This window comes from Watersipora subatra, chromosome 3 (assembly GCF_963576615.1).
Source record: "Watersipora subatra chromosome 3, tzWatSuba1.1, whole genome shotgun sequence".
In the NCBI taxonomy this organism is placed as follows: Eukaryota; Metazoa; Bryozoa; class Gymnolaemata; order Cheilostomatida; family Watersiporidae; genus Watersipora; species Watersipora subatra.
The window spans coordinates 66,274,148-66,291,705 of NC_088710.1; the positions used below are offsets into that span (position 1 = coordinate 66,274,148).

The 17,558-nt window shown below is 36.2% G+C and overlaps 1 protein-coding gene across 1 annotated transcript; it reads left to right on the top strand.

Moving 5' to 3' along the window:
- Positions 1 to 82: 82 nt before the first annotated feature.
- Positions 83 to 17,548, top strand: LOC137389621 (uncharacterized). The gene is made up of 13 exons (XM_068075680.1): positions 83 to 98; positions 3,676 to 3,998; positions 4,140 to 4,332; positions 4,591 to 4,791; positions 4,904 to 4,997; positions 6,339 to 6,535; positions 7,579 to 7,770; positions 7,874 to 8,122; positions 10,200 to 10,382; positions 11,780 to 11,897; positions 14,247 to 14,353; positions 14,655 to 14,683; positions 17,112 to 17,548. Exons 2-13 carry the CDS (start codon positions 3,711 to 3,713, stop codon positions 17,346 to 17,348), a joined length of 2,088 nt encoding a protein of 695 aa, XP_067931781.1. The 5' UTR covers positions 83 to 98; positions 3,676 to 3,710; the 3' UTR covers positions 17,349 to 17,548.
- The last annotated feature ends 10 nt before the right edge of the window (positions 17,549 to 17,558 follow it).

The window sequence follows — 17,558 nt, forward strand, 5'->3', positions numbered from 1 at the left end:
CCAAGTTGACCAATTGCAACGCTGGTGTTATCAAACTACACGAATTTTCTGCAGGCGTTTTTGGTCAATGCTGTATTGGGACGCTTTCTTGAATGTTGGTAAATATAGAACCGCCATTGCGGAATTATAGCTTTTAGCCACCAGGCAATTAAGGTTTCTTTTTGTTCGTGATCATCTTTATGTACACTTTATTTAAAAGACAGTTATCGTTATTAAGATTCGAAAACTCTCACGTAGAGTGTAGTATTTTAGCATCTATTTCGTAATAGAAAACTTCTATTTGTTGATGTGAAGCCTTTGTACATTCTATCCGCGTTCATGATAGATAATCGCGACTAAACATGAGAAATGTTGACGTAGCTCATTGGTTTTCATTTGGTTTTAATCTTTTTTATTTGGTAAACTTATAAAAGAAAAGCAAGCCATACAATAGTCAGCTGCTGCTGGTCGCTTTACAGCATGAGACAACATGTAGTATTATGTTTCCTCTTAGTTTTCCATAACTTTATAATAAATACAATTATAAATTTATCGGATGACACACGAAAACTATACTGTTAACGCGTGGCGAAAATCTTTTACAGCAAAAAACGTATTTTAGAAGATTAGTCCATTTTCTCAAAATAGTCGGCCTGGTAAATTTTTGTACTCACGTAGTTGCAGTCATGGTTAGTCGACTTCTACATTGCGTATGCTTCTTTAAGAAGTGTTTGCATCTCACCATTTTTTGAAAATTATATTTAGCTGCAGTTACTAGTCTGATACCGCATATCATTAGGAAAGGACAGAGTGGACATAATTTTTATGCTGTCAGAGTCTGGTAGGGCTATTTTTAATAGGTTTCACAAACTTAAAACTTTAGCATCACAAAACGCTTACCAACAGCGAACTCTAAACGGATACCGAAATTACAGCATTTTAAAACATGCCCTAAAACGTCGGCTATAATTTATAAGTATAAAAGGTAAATCTACATAGGGCCTACAGTAAGTTCAAAACATAGGAAGTAAGGTCGTTTGAGCATGTTTAACATTAGACAAATACTATAATTGAATAAATATCTATCGATTATTGGCTCAGTTTTACCAGACATCATTATCAATACAGTTGTTTATTGCTTATAAATTTTATTGTTCGTGGCATATTCTTCAGTCGCAATCTCTGTACTCAACTATTCCAAGCGCTCGTTTAAGATAACCCTCAAAGGACAGAATATACATGAGCCTTTATCAAGAGCTGGCTAGATGTATCCAGCAGGGTCCATATTTCTGACATAGGGCTATGTCCAAGAATGAAAACCGCTGCACCATTTGTAGATTCTGACTTGCTCTAAAGTTCTTTGCAACTGAAGCTCCTTTCTATGGTTACATCTACAATACACATGCTGCTGGGTAAAATTTTGTTCTTCACATATTCCTCGCAATTAATGTTCTTGAAAGCACCTTTGTGTTATGCAAGCTTACCTTCTTTGTATTACCTCTCTAGAATCCTATGAGGTATTTATTTACCTGAACTGGCGTCGCGGTTAGCTCTAGTAGCCATTCAATTTGCAGTTGCATTGGAATGTTCTGCACACATTAGATCCTATAAGCCTGCAATGACTCCCCATCCAATGGCCCTGTTAAGGACCATCACATTATATCAGTATTTGTGATCTATTTTTTTATGCAATTGCCAATATATTTTATTTAAAAAATCTGCTTATTACCTATTTTGAAATTTTCCAAGCTTTTGTCTTATTGTTGTTAGCTTGTGTAAATTTATATAATATTTGACCTAATTTTTAGCGGTTGGATTTGTGAGTTCGCTGTGTCAAGTTTTCCTAACTGCCTGGGTTTTCGTACAATTCTCAGTGTGCATTAGTAGGTGACTGCAGCAAAATCTATACTCAGTAGGATGTGTTACAGAACTCAAGTCCTATTGCTTACGTAACTTGCCAGTTTTCAGTTGACATCTTCTCGACTTATTTTTGTTTTTCAAGTCTGGTCTTTGGCAGCTTGTGTGCGTATCAAAGGTTTGGTGAAGCACCAATCTTTAAATTAGTTTTCTGCTTCGCCACTTTTGAACGGCATATCACTATCAGAGTAGACCTCTTTCAAGAAGACTTTAAATGTGATTTATTACCTAAGTTATCTCCCATTGCACAATGCAAACCTGCTTGACCTTCATTTCACTGCAATATATACAATAGTGATCGCAATTATGGGACCACTTGAAATAAACACATTTTTTGTTGTTAATTCATTTATTGTTCCGTCAATATTATGTGAATTAGGACAACATGCACATCAATGGAAAGCTCAGAATTTACTGGATAAAAATATTATGTAAAACTAAGTGATATTTGCTTTATTAGTTTGATTTTGGTACAATATGCCATTTTTAGCATAAAGCGGTACAAAAGTCCAAAACAAATTTTTTGTTAAACTTATTGAAAACGCAACATAATTTGACATTATTTCTGAACATAGCTCTATAAAAGTTAATTGGTGGTGTTTTTAAGTTCCTTCAAAGTATTTCTAGCATCTTAGTACTTGGTATTATAACACCATAAGCCTAGACTGACCTGATAGAATATAATGGGTGCCCATTAAACAGATGTTATTACTCGAGTGCATCTTTAGTAGTAGACAAAATGTCTAGAAAATTTGCTTTTCAAATGTGTATAATATGTATGATCTCAGATTATAGGGAAAGGGAGTTTGTGCCATAGATGAAAAAGATTATTATGGAACTACCAGGCGGTCCCATTATTATGATCACCACTGTTGGGCTCTACCCATGTGTGTTACATTTACTACTATTAGCTTTCTACTTTGTGCCCATTTGAAATGCTACCATGTGTTTCACTTGATTCTTATCCATTATCATCAGCATTTTTGTCAGCGTTTGTGTTATTCACATCTTACTGAAGTTCATTGAGGAATGCTTTCCATTTGGAATAAACCCACTGCTACCACTTTTTTTTGCTTTTGAACCACTAAATGTGCCATTTTCATCATCAATTAATTCTTCATAACACCAGTTAAAGTTGTCACAGATATTTTCAGCTAAAATTGGTTTTTTATTAGTTGGGCTACTACATCAGCTGATTGGTATTTTCAAACGTATTTTCAATCACCATCTATCTCATTCAAACAACTCTCCATAGCCTCGTGTGGTCACGTCAGTCGTCGTAACTCTGCTTAAATCAGCCATGACTCTGTTTTAAACGCTTTCTGACGCTGTTTCAAATATATTTGATATATTGTTGCTTCAATTTCCAGTACATAATTTATAAGCTGTGGCTTTGCGCTTAATGCTCGATCCCTAAAGAATCTTTGAAATGCTAACTTGTAACTTCACGGCTGACCTACCTAAATAATTTTGTGCTGAAATAATTCACCTCTTTATTTATAGCTTCAATTTAAACTTATCAGATTTCTGCGAACAAACAAATGCAAAAAGAAGTAACGCAAACTATAAAAACATGACTTTAGGTTAAACAGTAATATACAACCACCGTGTATCAGTCTGTGTAAGTTATTTAGTAATGGCAGATGATAGTTACACATTCATTTAATGTTTGTCCAACTAAGTATCATAATCATTACTTAATGTTTATTTTAGTGTTTTTTTTAATTCCGCTGTTTATATCAAATTGTCTTCGACAGTATTCACATTTTTAAATTGTAGGTTCCGGCAAATCTAGTTCAAAAGATGTAATCAATATGGCAGTGACATCTGTAGATGTGCCAGATGAATCGGACAATCCCCCTGTTTCAAGTAGACCCACAACAAGATCTAGCCTTCGTTCTGATCTTTTTGCAATTTCTCATCCGAGCAACACTGCGGACATCTTTAACCTACTACATAATTGCAATTTGCCACCCGGTGTAACAATCGGGGCTAGAATGCCTGCTGAAGATGCCGCGCCTAGGCTGTCTGAACCTGCTGTATTGCCTAATGCTACTTTGACACCCAGGAAAAGGGCGAGGCCGTGGAGTTCGACATCCAATGTAAGAGAATATTTTTAGACTTCCTTTTATCTGGTTTGAGATATCATTTTGGTTTGTTATCATTTTTTGTTATTGTGAAAAAGTTAAATGAAAGCTGCGGTCTGAAGCAGTAAGAACGATTAAAATGGGTCTTCGTTTTAGGTTAAAAAGCCAGCTCGGTCAAAGCCAGCTAGTCCATCTGTACCCACACCGGATCAGCAGGAAAATACCACGCCCCCTGCTGAACCCGATCCCAATAGGTTTACACCAAAGCAAATCATAGTTGGCACTTACTATGCAGACCCGACTTCATATGTAACTGCAAGTGATGAGGGTCTTGTTATCTCTTTGCAAAGTAAGCTATGCCCATCGGTCACGCCTATTGGAGGCAAGTTGCATGCTCATTGATTGGAGTCATAGAAGGCAAACCAATCGCTAAAACCTTTTCACAGGATTTCTTTGTCAAAGTTTATGGCTTTGTTTCAAATCTACACCCGCTCATTCATGTGTAAGAGATTGGTTGTTGGGCTCCTATCTGAGTTTCCGGATAATTATGTACAAATCTGCTTAGTTCGTTTGGGCAGTAGTAGAGGTGTTTCATTCTTTGTTACAGCTGACAAAACTGGCTCCAAATCCATTTGTCTCCCATATCAGTCCTTCGCAGACTATATTATTTCAAAATCTCCGCAACTACCCGCAATGATTCTGCGAGGAGACCACAATTTTGGGGACAAAGTTCGAAAAGCTATTCCGTGCCTCAAGAGTTCAGATTCCACGCTTATGAGCAGCCGTGTCTTTGATCCTCGCTCATCAGGTCTATTATGTAAAATTGTGCAGATATGTAATAAATATTTGTGTGGACGGTTCTGTCAGTCAATATTGTCATCTGTTAGTTGACTAATAACATGAGTTCAATCTGCTTTTAGACCATGCCCACTGGTATATCATACTGGAGATGGACTCGGCAGTTAGTCTTATCAATCTGATGCATCAGGTCACACAGGCCACCCTTACACTCAGGTAGGAATTACTGGGTAAAACTGACTACTGGTCGATCTATAAAATGGTGCAAGGTGCGCTATCTTTATGTATTGTAGACGTCCAAATGGTTTCAGCAGTGAATGTCTTGGTACATAGACTACCGACTTATTAATACAAGTTTAAAAATCAAGGTTTTCAACAAGATGGTGGTTAATGGAGATTATTCTTTGCGATACGATATATTTTTATTCAATTGAGGTTTAATTAATCAATTTGTGAATTTTTTTCAATTTAATCTCAAATTAATAGATTTCTTTACTTGTTTCGCGATTTTGACCACTTTTTTCAAAAGGGGTCTTAAACTTTTTCAAAATAAAAATGTTTTGTGATTCACAACTTTTTTATTGGTGTTTTATTTACCATATGAATTCGCAGCTACAAACTTTTTTTAGTTTATTATTATTATTGTCTACCGCTCTTTTCTTTTAAACTTTTATGAAACTTAAACAAAAAGACTCTTAACTATTACAAAGGTATTAGTTTTTCTCTTTGTGATCACAGTTTGCCATCATCACATTTAATAATGTATGTCGTTATATTTTATACATTCACCGAACTACAAATTAAACTCATAAAACAGGCGCTGCGATCAAGTCGAGTACACCTGGCATAAATACCTGTACATTGTATATACTTCAAGTGAGATAAAAACATGAAACTTGGAAAGGGACAAAGGTATACATGTAGGTGAAACTAACTGATCAATTGCTGTCACTCGCCAGCTCGTGCTATATGTACCACTAACCAAACGCAAGACTCTCAGACTACGCCAGGCACTTTATTGTAGAATAACCCATCACCACTCATATCAACTCCTCTTCATGGAATAACATGTCATCGCGCTTAACTCTTAGAAACTGTTTCGGGTTTCCCTATAAAAAAGCTTGTCAATATTTTGATTTTCTGCATTGCCCTTACCTGCTGAGTTTTGGGTTTATAATTCGCAGCTCTATCTACAAGTTTACCACATTAGCTTAAGGTTTAAAATCGGTATAATACAAAGAATCACTTTGAAAGTTCAATTGCAAATCGTTGATCAACAGAGAACTACTCAGCGAAATCAACTTTTCTCTGGTGGACAGGAGTTGTCTTTTTTTGTCTTGTTTGTCAACTTATAAATATCAATGATGCAAGTAGAGATAAATCTTATATAGATAAACCTTAAGAGATATATAATTGTCCAGTCAATTGAAGAAGGAATCACGGTAGTTGCAATCGCATGCGCCTGCGCAGTCATGCTATATGACCTGCTATTGGAATAGCGAGTCTGGCGGTCTCCGTCTCATCAGTATATTGACTCCGCTGCATGGGATATTGCAGTGAACTTCCAGGTGGCTGTGAGCAGCTGCAAGTGGCTAGAACTATCTCATTGGAAGAAGCGAAGAAGAAAATAACAGCGACCAAAACAATAACGCTGAAGTGGAACCATCTGCAGCTAGGCTCTTGGAAGTCGAAGCCATGCAGAGACCAGACTATACTCATCTCAGGAAACAGAATACGGTTCAAGGCTAACAAAGGTAGTTGTTAAATTATGTTGTAATCTAACACTCATGAGTCAAATCTATTTACTGGCATATTTTGTATGCTTATCCCTGGCTTTAGTCGCCTGAGTCGCCTGAGCATGTTAACCTTTTATAATTGAGGCTCCTCTAAACCAACAATATTTCGTAATGGTACCTTAGCAAGGTTGTTCAGTCACAACCTCGTGTTCATTTGAATTGCTGAGCTTTGAGTCAACTCCATAGGTGTTGTGTCTGCATGTGATCATGTTAGCAAGTATGAGCTGGTGTTTGTATAATAGTATCAAGTGTAGTGCTACAGTGGAGGGCATGTACTTTAGTAATCAGTGTTTTACAAATTGTAATGAGCTCTTTTTATCATAGCTTCATTTTAGTAAGATGGTAAGATTTTGGGTCGAAGTCTCATGCATAGTTTTAGTGGCTAGCAAAAGTCACAGTATGAACTATGTTGAAAGTGAGCCACAGGTTTTGTTCTGGCTGTCCTAAGGTTCGATAGGTCAATCAGAAAGTACAGAAAATTCAAAGCTACTCATGGAACAACTATTGAAGTCTACGCTAACAAGTTATGACCTATATACCTATATATAATTTAGTACACGAAATGATTTCAGTTTTTTAATCATGTCTTTAGATGAGGTCTGGTTAATTTATTAGTTTAACATTGTTTCGAAGGCTTTATCTAGCGTTAACGTTGAAATTCATCTGTTGTCATCACTATGTTTGTGCTGTTTGCATTGTGAAACCTTTTGCTTTTGAAAGATTATTGCTTAAACTACAGTTTTGCCTAGTTTTTAAGCTCTCAGCGGTGAAATCTTTATCATCAGCGTAAATGATTTCAACAATTAGAAATGTAAATATTAATTCAGCTTTTCTATATGCTCACAGTTATTTTCCTATCCTACTTATTACACTGATGAGACACACTGATGAGACATGGTATGTGAATAATTGGGAAAACATCAATTGTTATTTAGTTGATTGATGAGTAGCGAGGCAAGATGTCTGCAAAATAGCTTCCTGTTGTTTGATCGCTTTTTCAGATGGTCAATCAACAGATGTTATACTGACAATAAATTTCCCCGAAGTAATCTCACTGCTCATGTGCATAGAGAAGGGTTGTCCAGTGATGTTCATTCGCGCCAGTGAGGGTTTTGGCTGGACGGCCAGAGACCGGCTCGGTATTCCTTCCACCTTCCAACAGGGCAAAGATTACTACAACTCGGATAATCCAGGTTTTTCATAACATTTGTTTAGGTCACTGAAAGTCCTGTCTGAGGAAAATATGTTGCCCATTGTCACTTTACAAATGTTTTTATAACTCTCGTCCCGTTATAGAGACGAGATTCAAGTACATCACCTTTAAATTGGAGCCAGAGAATTTAACGGAAAGCACATGGGCGCAGCTACGCGATTTCTGCGAAGCAAGGCTATCTTCTCTCCAGCTTCTTGACACTCGAGAAGCGCAAGAGATGGTGCACAATCTCCTCTATCGTCCAATCAAATGTGACTCGGTTCGAGTGGGTGCCAATGAGATTGATGAGCTGCGGGCTGTCACTATTTACTCGGACAGCCTTTATATCTGTGGTTTGTCTTTTCATTTTACTTTCGTTTTTATGCTTCATTTCATTTGACATGACGTGCCACACTGTGATGCATAGAAACATGATGTCTATGTGATCTGTTGCGAGTGATCTCCGTTTTTAGAATGTTTGGGTCATATAAGTGTATATATGGTCTTTCCATACTTTGTTCTTTGCTTTAAAGGTTGACTTGCTACAAAATTCACATTACAGTTATTTAGTATTAAAAGATTCACCGCGTCTTACTTTGCTGTGTTGTAAGTGCAAAATATGTGGAAATGTCATTACAAGCTCTTAAAAGCTCAAAAGCGAACAGTTAATCCCCGCCATCACAAAACCGCCGTAGATTGGAATCAATTTATTTTTCTGACGTACTCAAACGATTTGGTTATTGTTTTGACACGTGATGTTCTCAGGCGAATTGAAAGGCCCATAAAAGGCTCAATATAAAACGTTTCGTAGCTCTAGTTTATGACAAACACTTCGGGTTTTACCAAAAAGCTCGTATTAAATATAGATGCTTGCTACTTTACAGTTTTGTTTCGGCTTGGTCTAATCGTCTATTCGTAATCTGATCATGTGACCCATACTTCCTGCCAAACAGCTTGAATAATTTCTGCAGCATTTTTCGACTATCACATGCGACCAACAGGCTCGTCATGTCTATCAGAGGATGATATGCACTCCTTCGAGCTAAAGTTAAAAAATTAAACGAATTTTTACAGGGGGTTTTGAGATATCAGTGCTCAAAATGACAGCATTACGATGATGATGAAAAAGACGCGTAAGGACAATAGACATGGTTTTATTGAATGCAAAAAGTAAATTTGTGAAAATATTTCGACGAATGAGGTTTGCTTGAAAGTGTAAACAGAAGCCATCTTGTTCAGTTACGTCCCATTTGAGCCATTTTGGAAAGGGATTCTAATCTACGGCAGTTTCGTGATGGCGGCGATTTACTGTTCATTTTTGAGCTTTTAAGAGCTTGTAATCACATTTCCACATATTTTGCACCTACAACACAGCAGAGTAAGACATGGTGAATCATTTGATACTAAATAATGTTGAATTGTAATGTGAATTTGTTGCAAGTCAACCTTTAAAGGTTGACTTGCAACAAAATTCACATTACAGTTATTTGGTATCAAAAGATTCACCATGTCTTACACTGTTGTGTTGTAGGTGTCAAATACGTGGAAATGTGATTACCAGCTCTTAAAAGCTCAAAAACGAAAAGCCGCCGTAGATTGGAATCTGTTTATTTATCTGACGTAGTCATTCCAGTTTGGTTATCGTCTTATCACGTATGTTCTCACGTGAATTGAAAGGCCAATAAAAAGCTCAATATAAAACTTATCGTAGCACTAGTTTATGACAAACACTTCGGGTTTTACCGAAGACCCCGCATCAAATATAGATGCTCGCTACTTTACAGTTTTCTTTCGGCATTCTCTAATCGTCAAGTCGTAATCTGATCACGTGACCCAATACTCCGCAAATACTTTTTGCAGCTCTTTTCGATTATCAGAGGTAACCAACAGGCTCGTCATGATTATCAGACAATGATATATACTCCTTCGAGGTAAGATTAAAAAGTTTAACGATTTTTTATGGTAAGTTATAAGATATCAGTGCTTAAAGTGACAGCATTACAATGGCGATAAAACAGACGCGTAAAAACAATAGACATGGTTTTATTGAATGCGTGAAGTATATTTGTGAAAATATTTCGACGAATGAGGTTGCATGAAAGTGTAAACAGAAACCATCCTGTAACAACTACGTCCCATTTGAGCCGTTTTGGAAAGCGAATCCAAACTACGGCGGTTTCGTGTGGCTGCGATTAACTGTTCGTTTTTGAGATTTTAAGAGCTTGTAATCACATTTCCATATATTTTGCACCTACAACACAACAGAGTAAGACATGGTGAATCTTATGATACCAAATAACTGTAATGTGAATTTCGTTGCAAGTCAACCTTTAAGCAAAGATCTTTGCGGGTTTGTTCCTTGTCAACATGAAATTGTTAGCGTACTCCATGTCAACTGGTTGCTAATTTACAAACGTTTTACTGTTGTAGGTTGCATGCTTGATTCTGTGGTCACCATGCATCTTTGCCTCGGAGATATAACCGACATATCATTTTGCTCGAATGAAAAGCTACCAGTGATATTTATAAAGACATCTACAACCATTCGTGATACTCTTAAAGTGAACATGGCGAGCAGATCTTCAGATGTGTACTTCGACCCAAGTTCTCATGGTTAGCTGCTTGTTACTACTCTTGCTATTACTACTATTACTATCATCACTACTATTACTACTCCTACTACTATCACTCCTACTACTCCCCATAGCACTATTACGGCCCCAATTGTTACTACCTCTATTACTCCCCCAAACCATACTTCTATTCTGCTAGGTGATCCAATCATGGCCACCAACAACGCTGACATGTTCGTACATAACATTTAATCAGTACAGTGCACCCTCAGGATACAATTACCCCTAATATACGATTTTTTACCTTACGAAGGGGAACATGATGATTTTTCACTTCGCCATACGAATCTTATTTCACCACACGAATTTAACAAAAATTTTGCCAGAGCTCAACTTGGGCAGTTGGTGTGCTTATTAAGCATGTCAAAATAACAAAGATGCCGAAATGCTGTTTGCTGAAATAATTTTCACAATGCTTGAAGGAGACACGATGACCGATCTCTCATAGTTCAGCATTTTCATGTGTAAAACGGTAATATTTTTACTTTACAATCAGTAGCAAAGTTGGAGTTGCGATCCCTTTAAACAGAAGGTCAGTGGTCAGACAACCCTTCTTAACTTGCTAACAAAAATCCACCTCATTATGAAAACAGCATTGTTCAAGCTTTCTTATCGAATTAAATTTAAAAAAGTTTTAATGAGATCGGCTGAAATTATATTGAATGCGAAGCTAGAAACTAATAGGTGGTAAAATTGTGTTGATAAAAAGTTAAAATTCAATCAAATAGTTAAAAATACATACTAAAACATTTGAAGTGAATTCAAAGTTCATGTTATACGTACGTCTGTCTTGAAGATAAGAACTCTCAACGGTACGCACTGCACATAGCAGCTGGCGACATTACATTCCAATGCAGATCGTAACCAATAAATACACTAAATATACTAAAGTTACTGTAGGCAACAATAGTTACTAAGGTTAACATACTATTTGGTTACTAATTTTTAATATGCACATTACTTGTATAAAATTTTGATGATTTTCACCAGGGGATGTTTGCATTATATAATTGCTATGGTTCTATACCCCTCCATACGACTTTTTCAAAATATGATCAACCCTTGAACGTATTAAAATTGTACCCTGAGTGTACACTGTTTCGCCTCTGCTGACTTGTTCTTAAACACGATTCAATTGGGGTCCCTCTACTTTCTGGCTTAGTTGCAGAAGGCCCTGCATGCTTGTTCATCTGCATGATCCATGCTTATTTGTCCTTAGAAGGCTCCCTCTCATAATTGAATGTTTGAAAAAATTCTAAATGGCATACAACAGGCGAAGTTGCTATACAAAATACAAATGCTGGGGTTTTTCAATGTAAATCTCTCAGCTATCTATCTCTAGATTCTAGAAGGTTGTTGGTATATATATGTTTGTAGATGTCCGAACACAGTACATTGTCTTTGAGTTGGCTAAGGGTACGAGCAAAGTGGTTCTGCTTCAAATATTCACCACTTTACAGAACATCCTTGCTGTCTATGCCAGGAGACCGAGTGGGTGGGTTTTGATCTTATCATTGCCAATTATTATATAGTTGTTCAGCTAACCAAAGTGATGTAAGTATGATGAGCTGGTGCTGGTATGATACCATCTTTTGTCGTCGCTGTGTCCCGCTATAGCTGGTTAATATCTAGCAATGACAATTTCCCACCATACTAGACTTGAACTCACGACGATTGCAATTGCAAGTATGCAAACTACCACAAGGCTAAACCGTTTTTATCTTATTTAGCTCTTCTACGATATTCTTATCGCGATTAAAGCTGAATATGCATGTTTTATTATGAATTAATATTATCTTTTGTGTTTGTTCTTTTAAATTTATTGTTAAAGCTATTTCAAAATTCTTATTCATTTTTCTTTATTTGTAATTTCCAATTGTTCCATTTCAATTTCAAATGTTCCGTTACAGTGCAACTGTAGCGGCACAATTTCGATCTCCCATTTTCAGTTATTACAACGGGCAATCGCTACAAACTGTAAAACTAAATAATGTTCACATGGATTTTCTCAAGTAAGAATCACCTCTACATTCTCCCTTGATTGGGTCAGACAAGGTACCCTCCTGCGCTTTACTGATGTATTTAATTTCAATATCTCATATTTACGTTTGTGCCAGTATCGACTATCGAGAGGTACCAGTATAGTCGTATCCAATACTTTGTTGGATAGCTTATGCAGTAACAGTAACTTTTAATACACACACTTCTATTTACTCTTTATTATTATTAATTCAACATATTCGTGAATTTTGTTTTGTTTTCTCAGTTCATTCTAATTGTACCAGTATCTTTTCACTTTTCTTTGTAACCATTGTAACAAATCATACTTTATCTAGCCATTGCTAATTATTTCACATTTAAACACCTTTACGGTTGTTTTAGTTTTTTCTTAATTTATTTGAACTGCACAAAACACTTTTCTCATGATAGGAAGTTTAAAGTTATGATGGGAAATGTTGTATATGTTAAATAAAAATAAATTTTTTGTGCAAAGACCTTTTTATTACCTGGGCAACGCCAAGCATTCACCTAGTATTAGATAAAGTTTGTACTTCAAGATTGATTCTTGTTCATAGCCTAAACATCAATTATGCAGTTGCTCGATGGTTACAATTGCAAAGCATGAAAGTATAACACCAATGAGTTGAAATTAAAATGTTGTTGCATGCTAAACTGCACTTGATACAAGGTGTAACCGAAGAGTTTTGTATACCTTTTTGCAGTAATATTAATGCAAAATTTAGACTTGTCTCCCTCGGTATGTGCTTTACGAGATCATGAATTTAAATGCTGCTGGTACTCATTTTAACTGCTGCTTTTGCAATAAATTGTGTAAGATCATAAAGCAAAACTTTTAAAAAATTTTTGTTTTTCCGTCTCTAAAACAAATAGAGGTATTAGATTTTACATGTTTTGTTTTTGTAATATTTGAGTAATAACAAAGTAACTACAAATACAGGAGCAATAAATTTTGTAGATATATGATCTATTGTCATATTGGTATATAGATATATGATCTATTGTCATATTGGTATATAGATATATGATCTATTGTCATATTGGTATAAAATCGCTCATAACGATAATAGCAGCGTATAATAAGCCTTTATTCCTTAGCGAGTCGTACCTAATAAAAATCTATACAAATTGTCCCATAACTATGATGATAGCATTTTGTATGTACAACAATGTACATGTAGATATGCCTTTTATATAAGTAAGTTGTGCAACAATGTTGCAGGGCCCATAGTATAAAGTGTTTCACTTAGCTGAGTATCAACAGATATAACAACAATAATTCACATTTGTTCTTTACCTACACTACTATTGATGTGAAATGACTGAACATTATTAGACAAGGAAATTACGTCTGACTGAAATAATGTGGATTAAAATAAAGTTTCAGACTGTTCATTTAAATTATGCAAACTGTGCAGCTTTCACACTTACGAAGTTTTCTATTGTCAAGTTCACGCAGAATGACAATATATGTATACTTGTTGAGAAGTCTATTTAATGGTGATTGAGCACCCTGGAAAGGGTTACTGTTATCTCAACAATTCATACACAACTCCAAATCAACTAGTAGTGTAATAGCCTAGTTTAACTATGTGTGTCCACTCAAAGGGCTACCTCAAAGTTCACTTCAAAATTCGCCTTCCTTGGCATAATATGACAGCTGGGACTGCCTTAATTGTTGAGTTTCAAGTTTTATGAAAGGAAGGTCGAGTTTGCCTTCAGTTAACCCAACATTCTAATCTGCTCAAGCAATGAAATATTATGGAATTGAGCTGAGCTGGTGATTGTAAGATCATGAAATGTAATTTTTTGTGTCTTTGTTCAGCTCTAAAGATAGAAAATCTACAGTCATGAAAGAAGTATCTGTGAAAAAATCAAAGGACTTGTTGAGGGCGATAAAGGAGCCACTGAAAGCAACCGACTGTTCTTGTGGTACGTAGTACTTGTTTTACATTGCTATTCATCACCGCAGAGATTGCACTATCTGAATCTTTTCTTTTGAATTTGTCACCGCGGATTGCCGGTTTGAGTTATGCTCTCAGTATTTAGGAATGTTATGTTGACATGAGGCGAGGTTGACCTATTTTACTCAGTGTTTGTTGCACTATTTGCATGTATACAACATAAATGTCAAGAAATGTACATTTCTGTTTGATTAATGGTAGAACGGGTGATGATTTCCTAATGTTTTTGGTGTAGTTTTACGGTTCCATGGTTCCGGTTTTCATTTTAGGAAAGAAAGTGGATTGGGAACGCAAGAAGGTACGTATGTCACTCGGACGATGTTGTGTATATGCATATACATGAAATGAATTGCATGCATTGAATATATGTTTCTGGTTCTTCTGGTCTTTTACTGATTGATTTACTTGGCAATATTTTTTATCTATTTGCAACTAACACCAAACCAAGGTAGACTGTTTACACAATCACTATGTTTCCATGGTGCGCAGTACTGCGAAGCAGCCCCCCTCCGAAGTCGAGGGGATTGTACGTTTCCATGCTGCGCAGTGGTTTTCAGAATTTCAGCAAATTAGCCAGAGAAGAGAAATTGTATAAATCGAATCGCCTGATGGAGAAATAGAATCGATCACGGATACCGAACGTCATAAACGGTCTTTTTATGATTATGTCGTCATTATACTTTTATTTACAATACACATTCACAAGGTTTTACAAACCTTAACACACTTTTTACAAAGTAATATATTTTTAATAAGTATTTTTAAGTAATATATTATTTATACGTTAATTCAGGACTTGCCACCTATTTTTCGAAATGTGTTGGCATCGATAACAAAGTCCAGGAAAGTAATCACCTCATCATTCTCGTGAATGCAGACCATAATTAAATTTAGGTGAAAGAAGATCGGAAAAATAGAAAAACAAGATTAGCAGGACAACCTTTGTACTAGTGTGTGGCCTTCGAAGAATCCGTATCCACGGCATGAGAGCTATGCGCAGCCACTGCGCAGTCGCTGTTTCTTTGCTGCGAATTTGCACTGGCTTCGCACTGATCAGTGCGCAGTGATTTCAGTGCGAAGACGCCGTTTCCATGATTCGGAGATAGCGCAACTCCGAAGCACTGCGCATCATGGAAACATAGTGATTGAAATCGTGTTGCCTAGGTTACCTGTTACCTAGGTAATGAATGTTGATTAATATTTAATTATTTGTGTAAAAAATACAGTAGACGCTCGTACAACGTAAACTATTCGTTCCATGAATGTTCAGGTTGGAGAAACTTCAAGTAAAATACATGTAAATTGTCTAATTCATTCCTAGATCTTCCCAAACTCTTCCTTTCGGTCGTTCAAAAAGACCAGACTTAATGTTTAAATTTAATGACTGTACAGTAACTGTAGTATTATTCGTGGGCATCGGCGACTTTGTTCGGTGCAAATGGTTTGTGGCTAATTTTTTTTTCATCACCTTCACTCTGTTTATAGTCTATTACGGTAAAATTACGATAAGTTAAGAGAAGCACTCGCTTGCCATTGATTCTTTCACCATTTTTCTTCTATACAACAATTTATATTCAAAAGAAAATTATAGCAACATTTTATGACTAAAATAAAGCAAAACACAATATATTTTGCTATCATAAGCGCGACATTTGTTGTTCTTCCATCTATTCATGCTAGGGTATCGACACACTAACACCAATTGATCACCTTTATGTATTTCTGAATAGTTGCGCAGCTACTTTTCTCTCTGTTTTATCAACACGCCTGAAGATCTCGTATGGCGAACTAGACTGCCAGGATACTAGTATACATAATAGAGATACTTCTATGGACTGCCAGTGTACTAGTATATATAATAGAGATACCTCTATGGACTGCCAGAATACTAGTATACAATAGAGCTACCTCTATAGCCTGCAAGTATACTAGTATATAATAGAGATACCTCTATAGCCTACCAGGATACTAGTATATAATAGAGCTATCTCTATGGACTACCAGGGTACTAGTATATAATAGAGATACCTCTATGGACTGTCAGGGTACTAGTGTTTATTAGAGATACCTCTATGGACTGCCAGGGTACTAGTTTATAATAAGATACCTCTATGGACTACTAGGGTACTAGTATATAATAGAGCTACCTCTATAGCCTGCCAGGGTACTAGTATATATTAGAGATACCTCTATGGACTGCCGGGGTACTAGTATATATAATAGAGATACTTCTATAGACTGCCAGGGTACTAGTATATATTAGAGATACCTCTATGGACTGCCAGGGTACTAGTATATATTAGAGATACCTCTATGGACTGCCAGGGTACTAGTTTATAATAGAGATACTTTTATGGACTGCCAGGGTACTAGTATATATTAGATATACCTCTATGGACTGCCATGGTACTAGTAGATATTAGAGATACCTCTATGGACTGCCAGGGTACTAGTATATATTAGAGATAACCATACACACCACTTTTTCTCCCAAGTGCGGCAAAAGAGAAATCAATATTTTCGAGGCTAGCTACGATATTATGTTATTCAATCCGAATTTGAGAACGTTCACCGACTTAGCACTTTATGTTATACGGGATTGTTTTACATAGTACAAAGGAACAAATTTTCAAATCCTTTACGTTATGTGAAATTTACGTTATAGGAGCATCTACTGTATCTAGTTTTACGTTGCTCAACTCAGTATCTTGCAATGACAATTGCAGGAAGTTAAACAATATGTGCAATCTATGGTACAGAAGCATGGCTGCGATGCACTGGAAAAAATGGCCAACAGAGTTGTGGATTTGGAAAAAAAAATTTTGTGCTCTGTATGTCTCGACAAGGATTGCCAAGTCGTCTTCTCATGCGGTCACATGATCTGTGAGAGTTGTGACCTCAATTTGAAAAAATGCCACATCTGTAGATTGAAAATTTTGCGGCGTGTCAAGATATTTATATAGCGAGAGGTTGAGCAGTGCCTATTTGTAAACCATTACATTCTTTAGTCAGCTTGGAGCTAGCAGCCTGTGTGAATGCATGGCATCTTTCTTATACTGATGAATTTTTATGCTTGTCTGTAATATTTTTGTACCACACCATAATTGTATAGAGCAAATTATAATATAACCAATATAGTAATATATAGTCATCATGCATATCATACAGATGCA